Source organism: Mchenga conophoros, linkage group LG12, assembly GCF_057382185.1.
Source record: "Mchenga conophoros isolate Kocher_MC1m ecotype Shallow Benthic linkage group LG12, M_conophoros_male_GT1.1, whole genome shotgun sequence".
In the NCBI taxonomy this organism is placed as follows: domain Eukaryota; kingdom Metazoa; phylum Chordata; class Actinopteri; order Cichliformes; family Cichlidae; genus Mchenga; species Mchenga conophoros.
The window spans coordinates 19170082-19185402 of NC_140537.1; the positions used below are offsets into that span (position 1 = coordinate 19170082).

The 15321-nt window shown below is 39.3% G+C and overlaps 2 protein-coding genes and 1 non-coding gene across 5 annotated transcripts; all 3 read right to left on the minus strand.

The window, feature by feature from the left end:
- Nucleotides 1-1077: 1077 nt before the first annotated feature.
- Nucleotides 1078-7353, minus strand: dimt1l (DIM1 dimethyladenosine transferase 1-like (S. cerevisiae)). The gene is made up of 12 exons (XM_085294198.1): nt 7215-7353; nt 5272-5345; nt 5042-5128; nt 3981-4042; nt 3790-3883; nt 3655-3704; nt 3436-3559; nt 2922-3014; nt 2767-2831; nt 2626-2689; nt 2414-2520; nt 1078-1816 (listed from the first exon to the last, which is right to left on the minus strand). The coding sequence occupies exons 1-12, from the start codon at nt 7270-7272 to the stop codon at nt 1774-1776; spliced, it is 921 nt and encodes a 306-aa protein (XP_085150324.1). The 5' UTR covers nt 7273-7353; the 3' UTR covers nt 1078-1773.
- Nucleotides 6686-13242, minus strand: cenph (centromere protein H). 3 transcript variants are annotated; one of them, XM_085294200.1, is made up of 10 exons: nt 13020-13242; nt 9138-9319; nt 8989-9044; nt 8861-8906; nt 8717-8785; nt 8573-8629; nt 8426-8489; nt 8017-8068; nt 7760-7917; nt 6686-7659 (listed from the first exon to the last, which is right to left on the minus strand). In XM_085294200.1, the coding sequence occupies exons 2-10, from the start codon at nt 9257-9259 to the stop codon at nt 7567-7569; spliced, it is 717 nt and encodes a 238-aa protein (XP_085150326.1). In that variant the 5' UTR covers nt 9260-9319; nt 13020-13242; the 3' UTR covers nt 6686-7566. The 3 variants fall into 3 exon arrangements, with proteins under 3 accessions (XP_085150326.1, XP_085150325.1, XP_085150327.1); XM_085294199.1 differs by lacking the exon at nt 13020-13242 and adding an exon at nt 11071-11334; XM_085294201.1 differs by lacking the exon at nt 13020-13242 and adding an exon at nt 10408-11017.
- A 979-nt stretch (nt 13243-14221) lies between these two features.
- Nucleotides 14222-14293, minus strand: trnaq-uug (transfer RNA glutamine (anticodon UUG)). The gene has a single exon. It is a non-coding gene; the product is annotated as a tRNA-Gln (tRNA).
- Between the last annotated feature and the right edge of the window lie 1028 nt (nt 14294-15321).

Genomic DNA, 15321 nt, shown 5'->3' on the forward strand with positions numbered 1-15321 from the left:
GAGCGTCTAAAGGTGGGCTCCGCTTCACCACCTCGAATTTGACTGCGCTACTTTAAGTTTTCCCATCAGTGCGAGTTTAACACAACCGTATCTCTGCGCTGTCTGGATTCACTTATCCTATCGCTAACGATCAAGATAAGCAGTCACACAAAGCTGGTTATAAACTGGCTAAGTTAACCCAAGGTTTCCCCTGGGGTGGTGTTAGCGGTATCTGACTAATCTAAAAGTTTCATGGCTCATTTTTCTTCCACATAAAATGAGTGTCACCTGCTCCAATCAAGAGATTTTATCAGATGATAAAATGATTGTCAAAAATCTATAAAGAACAAGAACCCGTGAATCTGTGATTTAGCGCACAGACCAGTAAAATAAACATTTAACTCAAATTATTTTATCACCGAGTTCGCTCTCAGTTCTGCTGTAAAAGATAATTATAAAAATAGAATTCAAACATAGGCTTAGTCTGCAGCAGTATAGGCATCCTCCTGTTTTAAGATCAGGTACTGATGCTTAGAAAACAAAAGTAATCGCAAAAATGTAGGTAAAAGAGAGGCGAAAATAAAGTAATAATGGTACGTCTAAGAATCTGTATTCACTGCTGAGCGTTGTATTCTGGAGATCTGATTGGTCAGCAGGATCTCTTATGAGGAAAGTAGAATACGTCACCATAGTGATTTACCCTGGTAAGTGAACCACCTTCGCGGTATAGAATATTCAGGGTTAACCCTGAAATTACCTGCTCAAGACGAAATCCTCCTTTGTAGTAGACGCCTCAGAGCGTGATGTCAATACTTAAAATGTTTTATTCTATATTAAAAAGGAAAATATTAACTTACAACAGTAACAGCCTGCAGTGTATTATTGTACTCAAATGGCAAACTTATTTTATTTTGAAAGTCATCTCAGCATCAGTAGCCAATGTTTCCACCTTAACATGACCAAGACATTAATTGCTATTCACTGCCCTCCAGCGGCGAGAGTGAGTAACTACAACTTCCACACGTGTTCTTTCTGTATCCATGTTTCTTTGGTGTTTCCAATAGACGTGTATTATTGTTAGAAAACAAATGGTCACCATTTTCTTTCATAACATTTATTGCGTTTTTATACCCCTCAGTCTGTTCTTTAGTAACTCATTAATTGATTATCCTTGTTCTGAGCTTATCCAGACTATGTTTTAATATTTCTAGTTTCTTTACATGTAGTTATATTCATGGCAGTCATACCATTAAAAGATTTCTTTTCTGGTACAAACGTTCAAAAACAGAAAAAAAGTCAGGACAAAAGCATAAAGCAAGACTTCTAATGAAAGCAATCAAATTGTTTATGTAGTGCGACGGGGAATATTGATTCTTGTTAAAGGGCACCTGTTACGCAGGAGTAACTCTGCATTATTGAGAGTTAAATAAAAAACAATGTAAGATGTCTACACTTTTCATGAATAGGAAAATCTGTTGTTTAGAAAACATCTGGTTTTCTAAACTTTTTGGACAAAGAACAAACTCAGACCAGTAAGAGGCTTTAAAGTATCTGTGCTCAAAGTTTTTACAGGTCATATTTTCACAAATGTAAAATAGCACTCAATATGAGCACTTTAAATGCATCTGATATTATTTGTATATTTCATTCAACCATTTCAATATCTTAAATTTCAGTTCCGTCAAACATGGCTCCAGGGGCTGAACCAGACAGGCGTTTGTTCTTCCCTGATCTGACCACAAAATTCTCCCTTGCGTGACAATTTTGAAAGATGTGAAGATCTTCTCATCAGAGTTAGGAGAAGTGGATTCCTGCAGAGTTGAACGCATGCAGCAGTCTGAGGATGATGAAGAAAAGACAATTGAACACATTAGAACAGTGAAGCCTTTAACGACCACATGCAGCCTGCCGTTTATAATGTACAATAGACTCCTGTCATATTCGTGTACATATGTTACATGCCAAGTTCTAATCTGAATTTTTTGAGTTTTCCATTAGTTGGTAAAACCTGGTACCAATTACTTAGAAGAAAAAAACCAGAAAAAACAACAACAAAACTCTTCATTGGGGTTCAAAGCAAGTAGAGTCGAGCTGAAAATGGGACATAAATAGACCGCATGCCACTGATTGGTCAGGGAGTGACTCATTCTGGCTCTTATCTTTACCCCAAGTCTGAAAAAAAAGCCCCTGATTGAGCAGGTAATGCCATCGCTTTGATGTGCTCGACTGTTGCGTTTGTGTCACATACAAATTACATCACAGGACTCTTGAGCCAACCATACTAGAGGTGCTCAATTGTAATGCAAGAGAATAGAGTCGAGTAGGTAATAGTGGAAAAGAGGCATTTTTTACTATGTAATTACAAAGGAAGTGTAGGGAAAGCACACTAAAAGCTACAGGCTGTGGCGTTTCAAGGTGGAGAATGTCAGCTTACACCATGAAGTCATCAATGTCCATCGACCTGGCTCTCTTCTCACTGAAATCTGCTTCCTGAAGGACACTCTCGATTTTTTTGCTAATGCTGAAGTCAGCTGGGACTTCCTGTGAAGATGCACAAAAAGATTCCTGATTAAAAGCAGAGAAACAGGGAGCGGGCGAGATCTTTAAAGAGGGCTGAGGAGTCGTTTATTTAAAAACTTGGCTCACCGTATTGTGAAGAGAACAGTGAATTCTGTAGTTCTTCTCCAGCATCTGCTCCACTGCAGCGGACCTACAGAACACAAGATCACATGACCATCTGCTCTTGACCACACCCACTTTTGACTGAACAGTTTGAGAGCTACTCACTTAAAAGCTGCGTTGAGGGTTTTGTTTTTCCTTACAAAGGCTATTCTGACAAGGCCGTCCCACTCCTAGAATAAAAACAACATACACCTTCAGTCTAACTTATATTTTTAATGAATACTCCTCCACAGTAGGATTCGTTAACAATCAAAGCTCACCTGGAAGTTCACTGGAGGAGGAGGATTTTTGGGTTCTATCCTGACGACGCTCGACTCCACTTTCGGAGGGGGGCGGAAATTATTCTTCCCTACCTGATAACATTGAAAATACACATTAACACTGAGACATATGGTCTAGAGCAGCGGTCCCCAACCCCCGGGCCTCGGACCGGTACCGGTCCGTGAGTCGCTTGGTACCGAGCCGCAAGAGTTGAGGTTCAGGTGTGAAATGTATAGTTTTCAGGGTTTTTAATCTGTTTTCAGCGTTATTTTGTTATCGTTTTTATTGTTTACTCTGTTTTCCTGGGTCTTTTCACGTGTGTTATGAATATTTTTTCTTTTTTTCGGTACCGGTACTAGTTTTATTTTGTTGTATTTATCCGCGACACCTTAAAGGCCGGTCCATGAAAATATTGTCGGGCATAAACCGGTCCGTGGCGCAAAAAAGGTTGGGGACCGTTGGTCTAGAGAGTTGCTGTTAGCATTAGACAACCATCAGAGAGCGGATGCTGACCTTCATGAGATGGTCTACACGAGCCAGAAGCTGTGTGTTGATGGAAAGTCTGCAGTACAGTTTGTCTCCAGGCTTGGCAACCAGGCGCATGGCGAACTCTCGCTGGAACATCAAGACTGCACACCTGGAGGAAAATAAATAAATAACAGGCACTTAACACAGCAGGGATACGAGAAAAGACGATCAAACTTCCTCTATGGACTTCCAGCTGTGTCTCACCTGAAGAAAGGCCGGTGCAGCAGGAGCTTGAAGACAAAAGGTGATGAAATCTGCACAAAGAGAAACTGTGTTTGGTCCAAGTGCAATGCAAGACACTGAAAGACTTGTGTGGATTTGGCAGAAACACGTCCGTACCTGGTAAGGTAAGTTAGCCACACAGACGTCAAAGAAAGGCAGATCTGTTTTTAGCACATCTCCAATTAATATCTGAAGCTTGGCTTGTAAGGGTCTGATGGAGAAAACAATCATTTTATTAGATCACTTTATATTCAAATACGACTTTTAAGCACAGTATATGTAAGAGCAGCACTGCTTTGTTCACTCACGTGCACTGTACTCTCTTCTGAAGTTCAGCCACCAATCTGCAGTCCAACTCGCAGGCGACTACCTGCAAAAACGGCGAGTCACTTTTAAAAATCTGCAGTCACTGCAGCACCGAACAAACACCAAAGTGAACCGAAATACCAGACAAACTCCGGGAGTGCGGTCTGTGTAGTCTTATGGCAGTTTTATACTTTCCAAGTGTGTGGAGGGTCTTTTTGGGGGTGTAAATTTTATCATTACAGGGTAAAAGGAGCACTCTGTGTCCTCTCCAATTAACTGTGACAACGTGGACCTGTCTGTAAAGACACCATGCTGAGATCTACCAACTACGCACGTGTGCTCCAAGCATTCTCCAAGAAACAATATAACAGAAACATGCATTCATACGTGCTTTCTGCAACTGTCTGCAAGCAATTAAAATACTGGCCCTGGGCTTTTTGATTTAGATTTATTTATTTTAATTTTTTCTTATTTATTTTTATTTTTACACATCAGATGCATTTGTACCTCCTCCTGGAATCGAACCAAATATATGTTGATTGTAGAGTTAATCCACATGAGTTACTAAATATCGTCTCCACCGTCTGTCACAGCTCCACTGGTGATTTTGAAAAATAAAGTGTGACTTTCTGGGATACTTAAAACTTTGACTGCACCACTGAAAATACATTTTGATGTATATGCTCCTTTTCATGCAAATTATCCACAATATGCAATTCATTTTTGGTGTTTGCTAAATTTTATAAAATCTCAAATCTCAAAAATGAATTAAACTTTTGGTGGTTTGAAAGGATTTTGTGCAACTTTTTGTCCCATTTGCAATTTAGTTGGGGCTTAATAAGTTACAGAACATCTCATAACAAATAATAATGAGAATGTAAAACAAACTAATTGGATTTTCAGTGTCAATATTAAATATGTTTACACAATTCTCTATTAAATATAGGTTTAAAAATATCTGTATTTACTGACATTGTGTATCACAACATGTTTGAAAAAAGGCTTGCATAAAGGTGTAGTGTGAGTTCTTGGAGCGAGACCCCCGACAGTTTGAGGCTCTTACTTTTTTGGCTTTTTCCAGCAGCTTAACCGTCATGTTACCAGTACCAGGTCCCACCTCGAGCACCACGTCTGTCGGCCTCAAAGCAGCCTGAAAAAGAGACGCGTCACAGTTCAGTTAGATCAGCAGCCTCTGCATGATTGTCCACTTCTTTTTTTTAAAACACATATTTTACATTTTGTGAATATTTGTTAAAATTTTTGTCTGTAGCAGCATCAGCAAGTACTTCCCACCTTTTCAATAATCCCATTGACAACCAGAGGATTCTTCAGGATGTGCTGGCCGATGCCAGTGTTGAACATGATCCCTGCAACAGAGAGCAAACTGAGCACTGCATGCTGGTCATGTGTGACGACTATGGTCATTTATATATGAACAATTATATCTGTTTATATGTCCTAAGCTCACATTTTAAGCCAAGGATAAGTCCATCCATGCCAGCTCATCTAGTCCCATGAAAAACATCTATGAAGCTCTTGCAAAATCTAAACGTTATACTATACTTTTTTGCTTGTTCCCTTGCTAAGATGAATATGAGCCATTTTTCACAGTTTCTACTAAATTGGATTTTAATGCACTACAGTCCTCCTTCTGTATATACACAGCAAGAAACCCCCAAGGCTCATTTTGCAGATAAACAGCTCCTGAAAATTTTATAATCATCATTACTCAAACACTGCATCTTTTGCAGATGGGTGAACATTGCACTGCTTTTTGTTCAGTGGGGTTAACATTCACCTGGCAGTGAGACAGTATTAAGGAATCACACAATCCCGTCCAGAAACCGCTGAGAAACATGACCACGGCTACAGGTTAAAAAATATAATTTCCTGCGCTCATAATTGGCACCAAGATGCCATTTTTCTTTGCATCCATCCTCCTTTTTAAAAATCTTCTGCACTTCTCTCAGCCTTCAGGTAGGAATGAGTTTACAGTTCAGCCTGCCTGTTCATCAACTAAGTTTCCAGATGGTCATACTTCTAATTTCATTTAAATTCATGCATACAGACTCAGATCCGAGGCAGAAGTAACTGCTTATCATTTCAGTGTTAAACTGCTTTTGTGGACTTTCAATGTTGCTCCCGTTTCTCCATGCCCATCTATTCCTGTGGAATAAAATGCATACTGTAAAGTTGCAGCACCAATTCCCCCACCTTCCACGGTCAGTCACGACTACTTATTACAAATATCAAACGCATCTCGCAGAGTGACCAGAGTGACATTTTGATTAGTTTGATGTTTTTCCAACAGACAATACCAAACAACAGAAAGCTTCATAAAGTCTGGCTCTCTTCCAATAGCTGCCAAGAATCAAGGAAGGCCACCTTTCCAAGACTCGTGGTGGACTGAGGTTTGTTTCAGCCTGCAATGAATTAGTCAGGATCAGTGGTCTGGTTTGCATGAACAGTAATGAATTACTGGCTCAGCCTCATGATTTGACTTCAGAATAGCTTAAATATTTTTGTGGCTGGGCCCTTAAAACGTATCAGGGAATCTGACACCACCAAGCCCCAAACAAGAGTCTGGCTGAGTTTGTTGCTCTGTTATCAGTAAACATTTTTCATTGACATTTGAGGTTCAGGGTGCTTGCAAATGAAATAACCACCACCATGAAAAAAAAAAAAAGAAAAAAAATCAAAACGAGCATTTTAACATAATGACAAAAGACATTTATTTACATATCAGGAATGACTTTCAACATTTCTTCATACATAAGCCTCTTTGGTGAATATTTACATTCATAATATTGCAAAACAGTAGTAATAAATCTACATGTTAGAACTGTTACAGTCAGTTATGTTTCTCTGATCTTGATTAAGCATAAACAATTTGTGTTTACGTCATTTGTTCACCTCCTAAACAATGCATACAGAAAATAACAGCGGAAGCAGCTGGACTAAATATCGCAGTTAGCACAAATTAACAATTTGCAGGAAAAGAAACTTTCAAAAGAAACCTTTTAATTGAAGTAGCTGGTGGGCTGGAGTCACTAAAACGTTTCCACGTCAACACAAGTGACGACAGTTACAGCAGTGCTTCATGTTAAATGCTGTGACTGCTAAAACAGCGATACACCAGCTCAATATGCAAACACTGCAGACACGATGACTGACCCCGTCTCTAAAGTCTGGCATGCTAACATGCTAATGCTAACGCACCCCGTTCAGAAACGTACCTTGGTTTTTGACCTCTTGGTGCTGTCTGCTTTTCTTCACCGCTTTGACCTTCGGCATTTTACTTTATTTTGTCCTACTTAAAGAGCTACAAAAATCCAAATTGTAAGTAATTATCCAGAGTAAGGCTGGCTGGACTTTGTAAACACGTGTAGTCCTTCCTCTATGCTGCTCTTTCTCTTCTTCAGTGACACGCTGAGCTGCAGGTTTCATCTGTTGGCTCGCTTCCTCCGCGCCCTCTGGTGGCGCTCTGGCGGCATTGCTTTTACTTTTTCAAGATGAAACTAAAACTGTTTTTGAAACAGTTTGACGCGCGCACACACACACACACACACACACACACACACACAATCTTTACTCAGAGATGGGAAACTCCTCGAGTGTCATGGCGATGTCTCGAAGTTTGGGATCATCAAGCCAGTTGACTTTACAGGCCAAGAGAATGCCCTGAAGAGGAAAACAAACATTAACATACAACCAACAAAACTGCGAGTGAGTATCATACATTCAGTCATAAACTGTACCGACTGTTTTTTCTAAAGTTTACCCTGAGGACATTTTGGGTCATGATGGCCATCTTTTTATATTTTTCCAGGTTTGCTTGGCCTTTCTCCAACGCAGCTTTGTACTTTTCCATGTCTGGATACTCTTTCTTTGAAGACTCCTCCATGTGTTTGATCTTCTCATGCGTGAGCCGTTTCATCTCTGCAAGCAGAAAGTACTACTTTAATCTGGAGTCGAAACAATAAATAACTAAGAACTTTAACTGTGAAAGACATCCGATTTCTTTCTCGTAAAGCATACCAAGTCTGTTCTTCTGTATTTCTGTAACCTCATCTTGAAGTTTTTTGGACTCCTGTTGGAAAAATAAATAGTAGATTAGGGTATAAAACCCTCAACTTTAAGTAGCACTTTAACCTGTAGCATTTATGTTGAAGAATAAAGGTCGTCATGCCAAGTATTGACTTGGACAGATCCTGTGTTTGCCTTATATACACTGCACTTCCATGAACGTTTTCATGTTTCAATAAAGATCAGAACACATTATCCATTTTCCAAGCAAAATATCAAATGAGGGTTGACTCAAGACCTTTGCACAATACTATAAGTGATTACAATACCCTAACAAAACAAATTGTCTAATATAGGAAATCCCATAAAATTTTAAACACACAAAGCACTTCAAAGAAGAACACAGACTTAAGCTGCTCACCTGTTGAAGGTGTTTTATGTGTGAACAAAGACCCATGCAGCGGTCACTTATGGCTTTCAGAGCACTGAGGGAAAAAAAACAAAACAAATGTTTTGATAAAAATAATTAAATATTTCAGCTGTTTCTGTATGTTGTCAGTTGACTTACTCTGCTTCAGAGTCACTCCAGTTCAGCTTTTCTCCGATAGCGTGCCACATCTGCATTCTGAAAGACAGAGACAATCAATGATCTGTCACGAAAAACATGAGAACATCTGAACTCCAAAAACAAATAATACAAGCAGCAGTTTACCTGTGCAGGGTCAGTGTGCTGTTAAAATGAAGCGTCTTCACCCTTTCAAGCTCACCGATATATTCTGGCCTGAAACGAACAAGTGTCAACATCTTTTTTTCCCTTTTCTATTTAACATTTGGCTTTAAAACATCAAATACTCACAAGTCTCTCTCTGCTTCAGATGTGCTGCATGACCTTTTATTTTTTTCTATCAGGGGAAACTTAAAATTAATTTCCATTTTTGCTCTTAAAAAATAAAAACAAATTTATTCAAGAAAATTGTTTTATACCTGCGTTGAGCTGTACTGCCATCTCAAAGCACTGGTTGGACATCTGTTGCTTTATTCTGTAAAGAAAGTAAAGACCAGAGGTGACGTGTGCGGCACAGCTGGATCAAAAACTGACCTTCAACACCAATGTTGGGGTGAGAGATACAAACCTCAGCATGTCTACAGGTGACGTGTCTTTCTGTCCGGTGGCACCTTCAGCAGCAGGAACATCATTTGGCTCCATAGTCCCCACCATGTGATTGAGTTTCCCCTGGCTGTCAGATGACTCCATCACCAAAAAAAAGAAAAAAAAAAAGAAAGAAAAAAAAGAAAAAAAAACGAGTGAAGATTCCTGGAGAGACAAATCAGACCGCAGAAATGTGGGTTTAATCCAACATAAGAAACTATAGCTCATTAAAACTCAGTCTGACTAATATGCACTAATATACAGAAAATAATGGCATTTAACTTGAAGTCTGCCAGTCATCAAGTTTTTTTTTTTGGTTTTTTGTTTCAGTGGCCGAAACAAGTATACTCATCTCAACATACAAAACACATCATACAGCCTTACACTCATTCATAATTCATACATGCAGCTGGTGCAAAAAAAAAAAAGAAAAAAGGCCACAAATCATGAGCAAGACAGAGTTAAACTTAAGTTTTCAGCAGCCAAGCTGAGGAAGGCTGTTTCAAAATACAAACTTATCAACTCAAACATGTGAAAAAATTATTTGAAATTTCAATTAGTAAGTCAAAATGTTGAGATTGTGATAAGAAATTCTGGCTTAGTGTCTTATTAATAGTCCCACTTGGCAGAAACAAGCTTGTATAAAAATATCATATTTTAAGTGGGGATCGGCAAATACCCCACAATAAAATATTATCACAATTTGATATGCATTAAGATTTTATGATATACTAAGTTTCAATAACTTTTAAAATAACCAATTATGTTCTCAAAGTTAAACTTTGTCTGTTTTATCCAATAAGCACACCAACACTGTCAATAAACCTGGCATAGCTGTATTGCCATAAGACAGACAGGCCAACTGTATGCAACTGAATTTTAATTACAGTTGTTGTTAATTACATCCAATCTGTTCCTGATAATACAACAGTTAACAGTGATAAGCTGTCTGAAAATACCAAATGTGAATTTGTGTCCTCATAGACGTCAACAGAAATTCACTTTTAACTGTTAAATTTGTGCTCAGCAGCCTTTCTGCTCTATAGGAATATGACCAGAATACAACCAGCTGGAAGCCATTTGAGTCGAGTCTCCTTATTAACAAAGACTTGTTCAAACTGATGGCGACATGTTGGCAATCTGTCTGCATTTATAAATTAGACAGCAAGTATTTGATAACAAGTATATTTCTGACTGGCAAACTGTGACTGAATACAGAAGACTGCCTCCTATTAAACGACCAATGCAATCACCTTGTGATCAAGTGGTTGTGAGTGGTGGCCAGCGGGCAGACAGACAGACCGATGGTTTTTCAGTTGACCAGAAAACTGCACAACGTTATGTAGAAAAAGAAAATCCAGGCAGATTCTGCAGGTTGCACCAATGAATTGTCTGGTTTCCTTGCTGTACGCCTCCACCGTAACCACTGAGCTCAGTGGTTTGCAAACAGTAAGCAGTTTTGTTGTGCAAGTGTGTCAATCTTCAGATAATGCACGGAAACGCAGCCAAGATACGAGCAAAGAGGCTTCTGTGACAGACTCCTGCCACCTGTTCATTGCGACACAGTGAAACCACTTCTCAAATCACTAACCTGCCGCTCCAGTCATCTTATATAAAATCATCATCACTGGTAGTTCAATCGCTTCACGGTGCTATGCTTAGCACCTGTGTAAAAGCACCCGCAGTAATTTGTCACCCATCAGTTTTACAGTCACACAAAGTAAAGCGTAGGCTTCTGATGTCGTAGAAGCTGAAACTGTACTTCAGTGCAGCTCTGCTTCTGCGCTGTACACACACATACAGCAGCCTTAATCAGAGTTGATGCTCGTCTTTATACGGTTACAGCGGCCCTTTTCAGCAGCTGTCAGCGTAGCGCTAAAACTAATATCGGTTTATTTAAAATAAATTTTTTTTACCTCTCTTAACGGAATTGATGATGCTTCAAGTCCAAATGACATCAAATAAGCACTGTCTGCTGAACCTCTGTTAGCTTCGGCGTTACACTTGCTAGTTAACGTCAGTCGCTCAGTGTAACGGCGAGTTACAACTCTTCACAAGCTTTCATCTGTGTGAAATGCGGTTGTTAATTAGCAAGAAAATGCGCAATAGGTAATCAGTTTTGTCACCGCGTTAAATTGTTATTGTTTTTCTTTGTCAGGGATTAGCAAACCAGCCTACAAGTTCAGTACCGCCACCTGTCGGACAGGAGGGTAAAACTGAAGACAAGCAGGAGAACACTCATGCACCTTCAGCAAGGAGTTGGTTTCACTCTCTTTAATGCTCATTTTAACGTTTTAAAAGAAACAAAGCCCACCCTTGCCCACAACATATTAACCGACTTCTGGATAATTGGCCTATAGCTGAACTACTAGTTCATAATGTTAACCAACCATTAAATGAGTTCAGTGATTCTTCTCTATTTATGTCTTCCACTTTACTCGTATAAGGACCTGATATATAAGCATTTCACTGTGCATTACACTCATATAACTGTGTGTGTGACAACATCCCAATGTGTTTAATCTTTCTTTTTAAAGAATTAAGTTTGGCTATTACATTTTTACACATAATAGCCCAGTCATTAAAAAATTAAGAACTAAAAAAAAGATGTATATGTATGAAAAGGTCATGTCTTCAGAAAACTAATACGTTTTGAACAGTGAGTCTCAGGAGGAGAAAAAACTCTCAGCTCAATACATTTAAGCATACAGAGATGGTCAAGCTGACTTGCTGAAGTTCAAACTTAAAATCAGAATGAAGAAGAAAGCTGATTGACATTACTTTAAACATGGCACGATTGTTGGTGTTAGATGGGCTGGTCTGAGTAGTTTAGATACTGGAGATCTACTAGGATTTCCCCACAGAACCATCTCTAGTGTTTATAGAGAATGATCTGAAAAAGAAACTGTCCAGTCAATGGCAGTGTTCTGGGGTAAAACACAGTGTTAATGTCAGAGGAAGGGTAGAATGACCAAGTAATAATCACTCGTTACAACCAAGGTATGCAGAAGAGCATCTCTGAATGCACTACATGAAACAGATTTACTACAGCAGCAGAAGGCCACAATGGGGGCCACTCCTGTCAACTAAAAACAGGAAACTAAGGCTACAGTCTGCACAAGCACATGACAACAGAAGATTGGCAAAAAAAAAAATTACTGGTCTAATGAATGTTGACTTCTATTCTAAATTTCAGATGGTAAGGTCAGGATTTGGTGTAAATTACATTAAAGCATCCATACTGGCTTGTTTCAATGGTTCAGGCTGCTGTCTGTGGTGTAATGGCCTGTTAGAGATTCTTTGTACACTTTGGGTCTCTTAGCTGAAAATCAATTAAATACCACAGCGTTCCTGAGTATTGTTCCTAACCAAGTCAATCCTTTTATAACTACACTGAATCCAACTTATGACTGCTATTAAGAACAGTATCATTACACAATGTCACAAATCTCACATTATCTCAAACTGGCTTCTTGGCTAAGATAGTGAGTCCGCTTTCCTCAGGCGCCAGATCTCAATCTAATACACCAAATCTGGGATGAACTGGACTTGGAGATACTCATTATGAATGTGCAACGGCTGCAAATCTGCAGCAACTGTGTGATGCTATCGTGCCAACATAGACCATGAATAAGGAAGGCAGTTCTGGGGGTCGAACCTAGTGCTAGCAACGTTTACCTAACGAAGTGCCCGGTGAGTGTACCGTTACAGAAAAATAAAGTGAATCCTCAAACTAAGAACAAGCACCCGAGTCACTACACAGGAGAGTAAACACATGCATTATTTTCATATAACGTCATTTAACGTGTTTTCAGCTGGTTATAACTTAGCGTTAAAACTACTTCGGTTTACATATAAGTCTTACCTCGATTGAGTTAGGTTAACGCTCTTATGTCAAGATTAAAAAAAGAAGACAAAGAAGCAGAGGTTAGTCCCTGGCGTCGTCGTTACACTCGCCCGTTAAAGTTAACAATTTTTTGCTTATCAAAATGTCACCAGCTGTAACACATCAAACTGTTTACGCCGCGCGACTTAATTTTATAACGACGTCGTCCCGCCAAGAAACACGTAACGGAACGTCACCATACGTCACACGTCTGCCTGTGACCAGAACCAACGCTCAACTGAACTTTCAACTTTCAAAGGCTCTGCCTGTCACACATCAAGGGATGCGGCGCCCCCTGCTGGTCGAGAGGGAAAACACATATGTGGACAAATACAACAGGTTTGTTTTCTTTATTATACCGTTTACCATAGTTACTATAGCTACTATAGTTAACCCGCATGTATATGAAATGAAATACTTGCTTTTTAAAAATATTAGTGGCTGAAGAGTGGTATGAAACCAATGTACATTTTTTTATATACAAAAACAAAAGTATTCTTCATTCAAGACAAACACATTTTATTGAAATACGCCTTTTATTCCTTTACTTGCAAAGTTTTGTCTCATCATTCTCTCTCTACTATTTTCAAGTATTTGCTCTTGAGAGTAAAAGTGTTAGACACGGTGCCATAAATCATACAATGAACCACGAGTTTAGTTGTGACCCAAGGTGTTTCCCCTGCACGCTGAACTGACGATCTCGCCTCGACTTCCTAAGGTCCATCAAACAAAACAAACCAGGATGAGGTTCAGTTGTGATGCAAGATTATGATTTGTGTAAACAGCAGTGTAATTTACACCTCTACACCTGACACAGTTATAACTGAAACACTATTTCACATGCATTTTTTTTTTCTATATGTAAACTATGCCTGACATTTATTCTTCTGACTGGATTAATTTATTGAAGCCATTCTTACTTCGATTGATTAGGTAAACGCTTTAGGTTGAATCAGGTAGGGTTTTCCAAACAGTCGCAAATTGCAATAGCCTCCCAAAGCAGGACACCACAAAAACTTCGCAATTTGATCTAACATCAAGCAGGATTAAACACATGCAGGGGCCCAAATAAGCATTTCCATAACAAACCTTAAATCTTTTTATGCCGATTACGTCGACTGATTATGGATGATGTACTCAACAGTAGGCCAATTTGATGCCATCTCAAAGTGAAAAGCGACAGGTTCCACCGAGATTTGAACTCGGATCGCTGGATTCAAAGTCCAGAGTGCTAACCATTACACCATGGAACCCTTTGTTCGCGTAGCTGGTATGCACACGCAGGACTTGCGCAAAATCCCCTTTGGCGCACGCTACTCAAAAGCCAAAATAAGGTTTTATTTTTCAATTAATTTCATTGAATTGATTGAGTAAATCCCATTTAACTGAGTCCCCTAAATCAACGGGCTCTGTGTTTCATTGTGTGTGTACCAGTGCGTGATTTCAGGTATTTGGAAATAAACTGGGCTGTTAATATGGAGGTTTTGTTAGGCGGTAGTCCAGTGAAATCCAAAAGAAGATTTAAAAAAAAAAAAAAGGAACACGCGGTTCTTCAGAAATGTTCAGCCGTCTATCCGAAATCACCCCAACTTGCTCCTGATAGTCGTAGGAGATGTTCAGCATTTTGCAGTATTTTTAAATGAACGTCTTTAAAACTACAGGATCCCAGAGGTCCCAGGGATCTGTTTAATAATGCAAACATAGTGCTCTATAGGTTGTTGTGGTGGGAGGCAGTCTTCGTTGGAACCCATTAAGGATTTTTTTTTCTTTGCATCATTAGGAGAAACAGACCCTGCTGAGGGACTCACTTTTATCTATCTCAAGGCTGTGACCATTAATGGGGAATGCTATTTTCCATCCCTGTCTTCTGTAACAGGCCAGCCAACGTGTAAACAACAGGAGCTGTGTAACTCAATACCAGTTCCCTCCTCTGAACTTAACTATGTAAGATGAGACACATTCTTTTCTTCAGTTTTTTTCAACTACTTTATTACTTCAAGGTTAGTGGTTTTGGACTACATCATCATTATGATGGCAACTAAATCCTCCCACAGTCCAAAGACAAGCGGGTTAAACTAATAAGTGGCTACTCTGACTTGGCTGTAGGTGTGAATGGCTGTCTGTATGAGTCATCCCACTGATCCCCTGTGACCTGAAAATAAAGTTGGTTCACTCGGCTTCCTGCCCTTCCTCTAAAAAGAAAGAGGGAATGAACTGTTTTATATTAGATGATTTCAGGGGCCTTCTAGAAATGGGGTCATTCAGTTACTTCAGAAAATGA

Bases quoted from the DNA above. Each gene is read 5' to 3' on its own strand.
- cenph (XM_085294199.1), bottom strand. From the start codon at position 11,112: ATGTCATTTGGACTTGAAGCATCATCAATTCCGTTAAGAGAG. The intron at 8,786-8,860 runs GTGAGTATTTGA...TGTTCGTTTCAG, and splicing joins TCTGAAGCAGAGAGAGACTT to GCCAGAATATATCGGTGAGC. The intron at 7,918-8,016 runs GTATGCTTTACG...TTCTGCTTGCAG, and splicing joins AATACAGAAGAACAGACTTG to AGATGAAACGGCTCACGCAT.
- dimt1l (XM_085294198.1), bottom strand. From the start codon at position 7,272: ATGCCGAAGGTCAAAGCGGTGAAGAAAAGCAGACAGCACCAAGAGGTC. The intron at 3,705-3,789 runs GTACGGACGTGT...CTCTTTGTGCAG, and splicing joins TGGCTAACTTACCTTACCAG to ATTTCATCACCTTTTGTCTT. The intron at 3,560-3,654 runs GTGAGACACAGC...ATTTTCCTCCAG, and splicing joins CTGCACCGGCCTTTCTTCAG to GTGTGCAGTCTTGATGTTCC.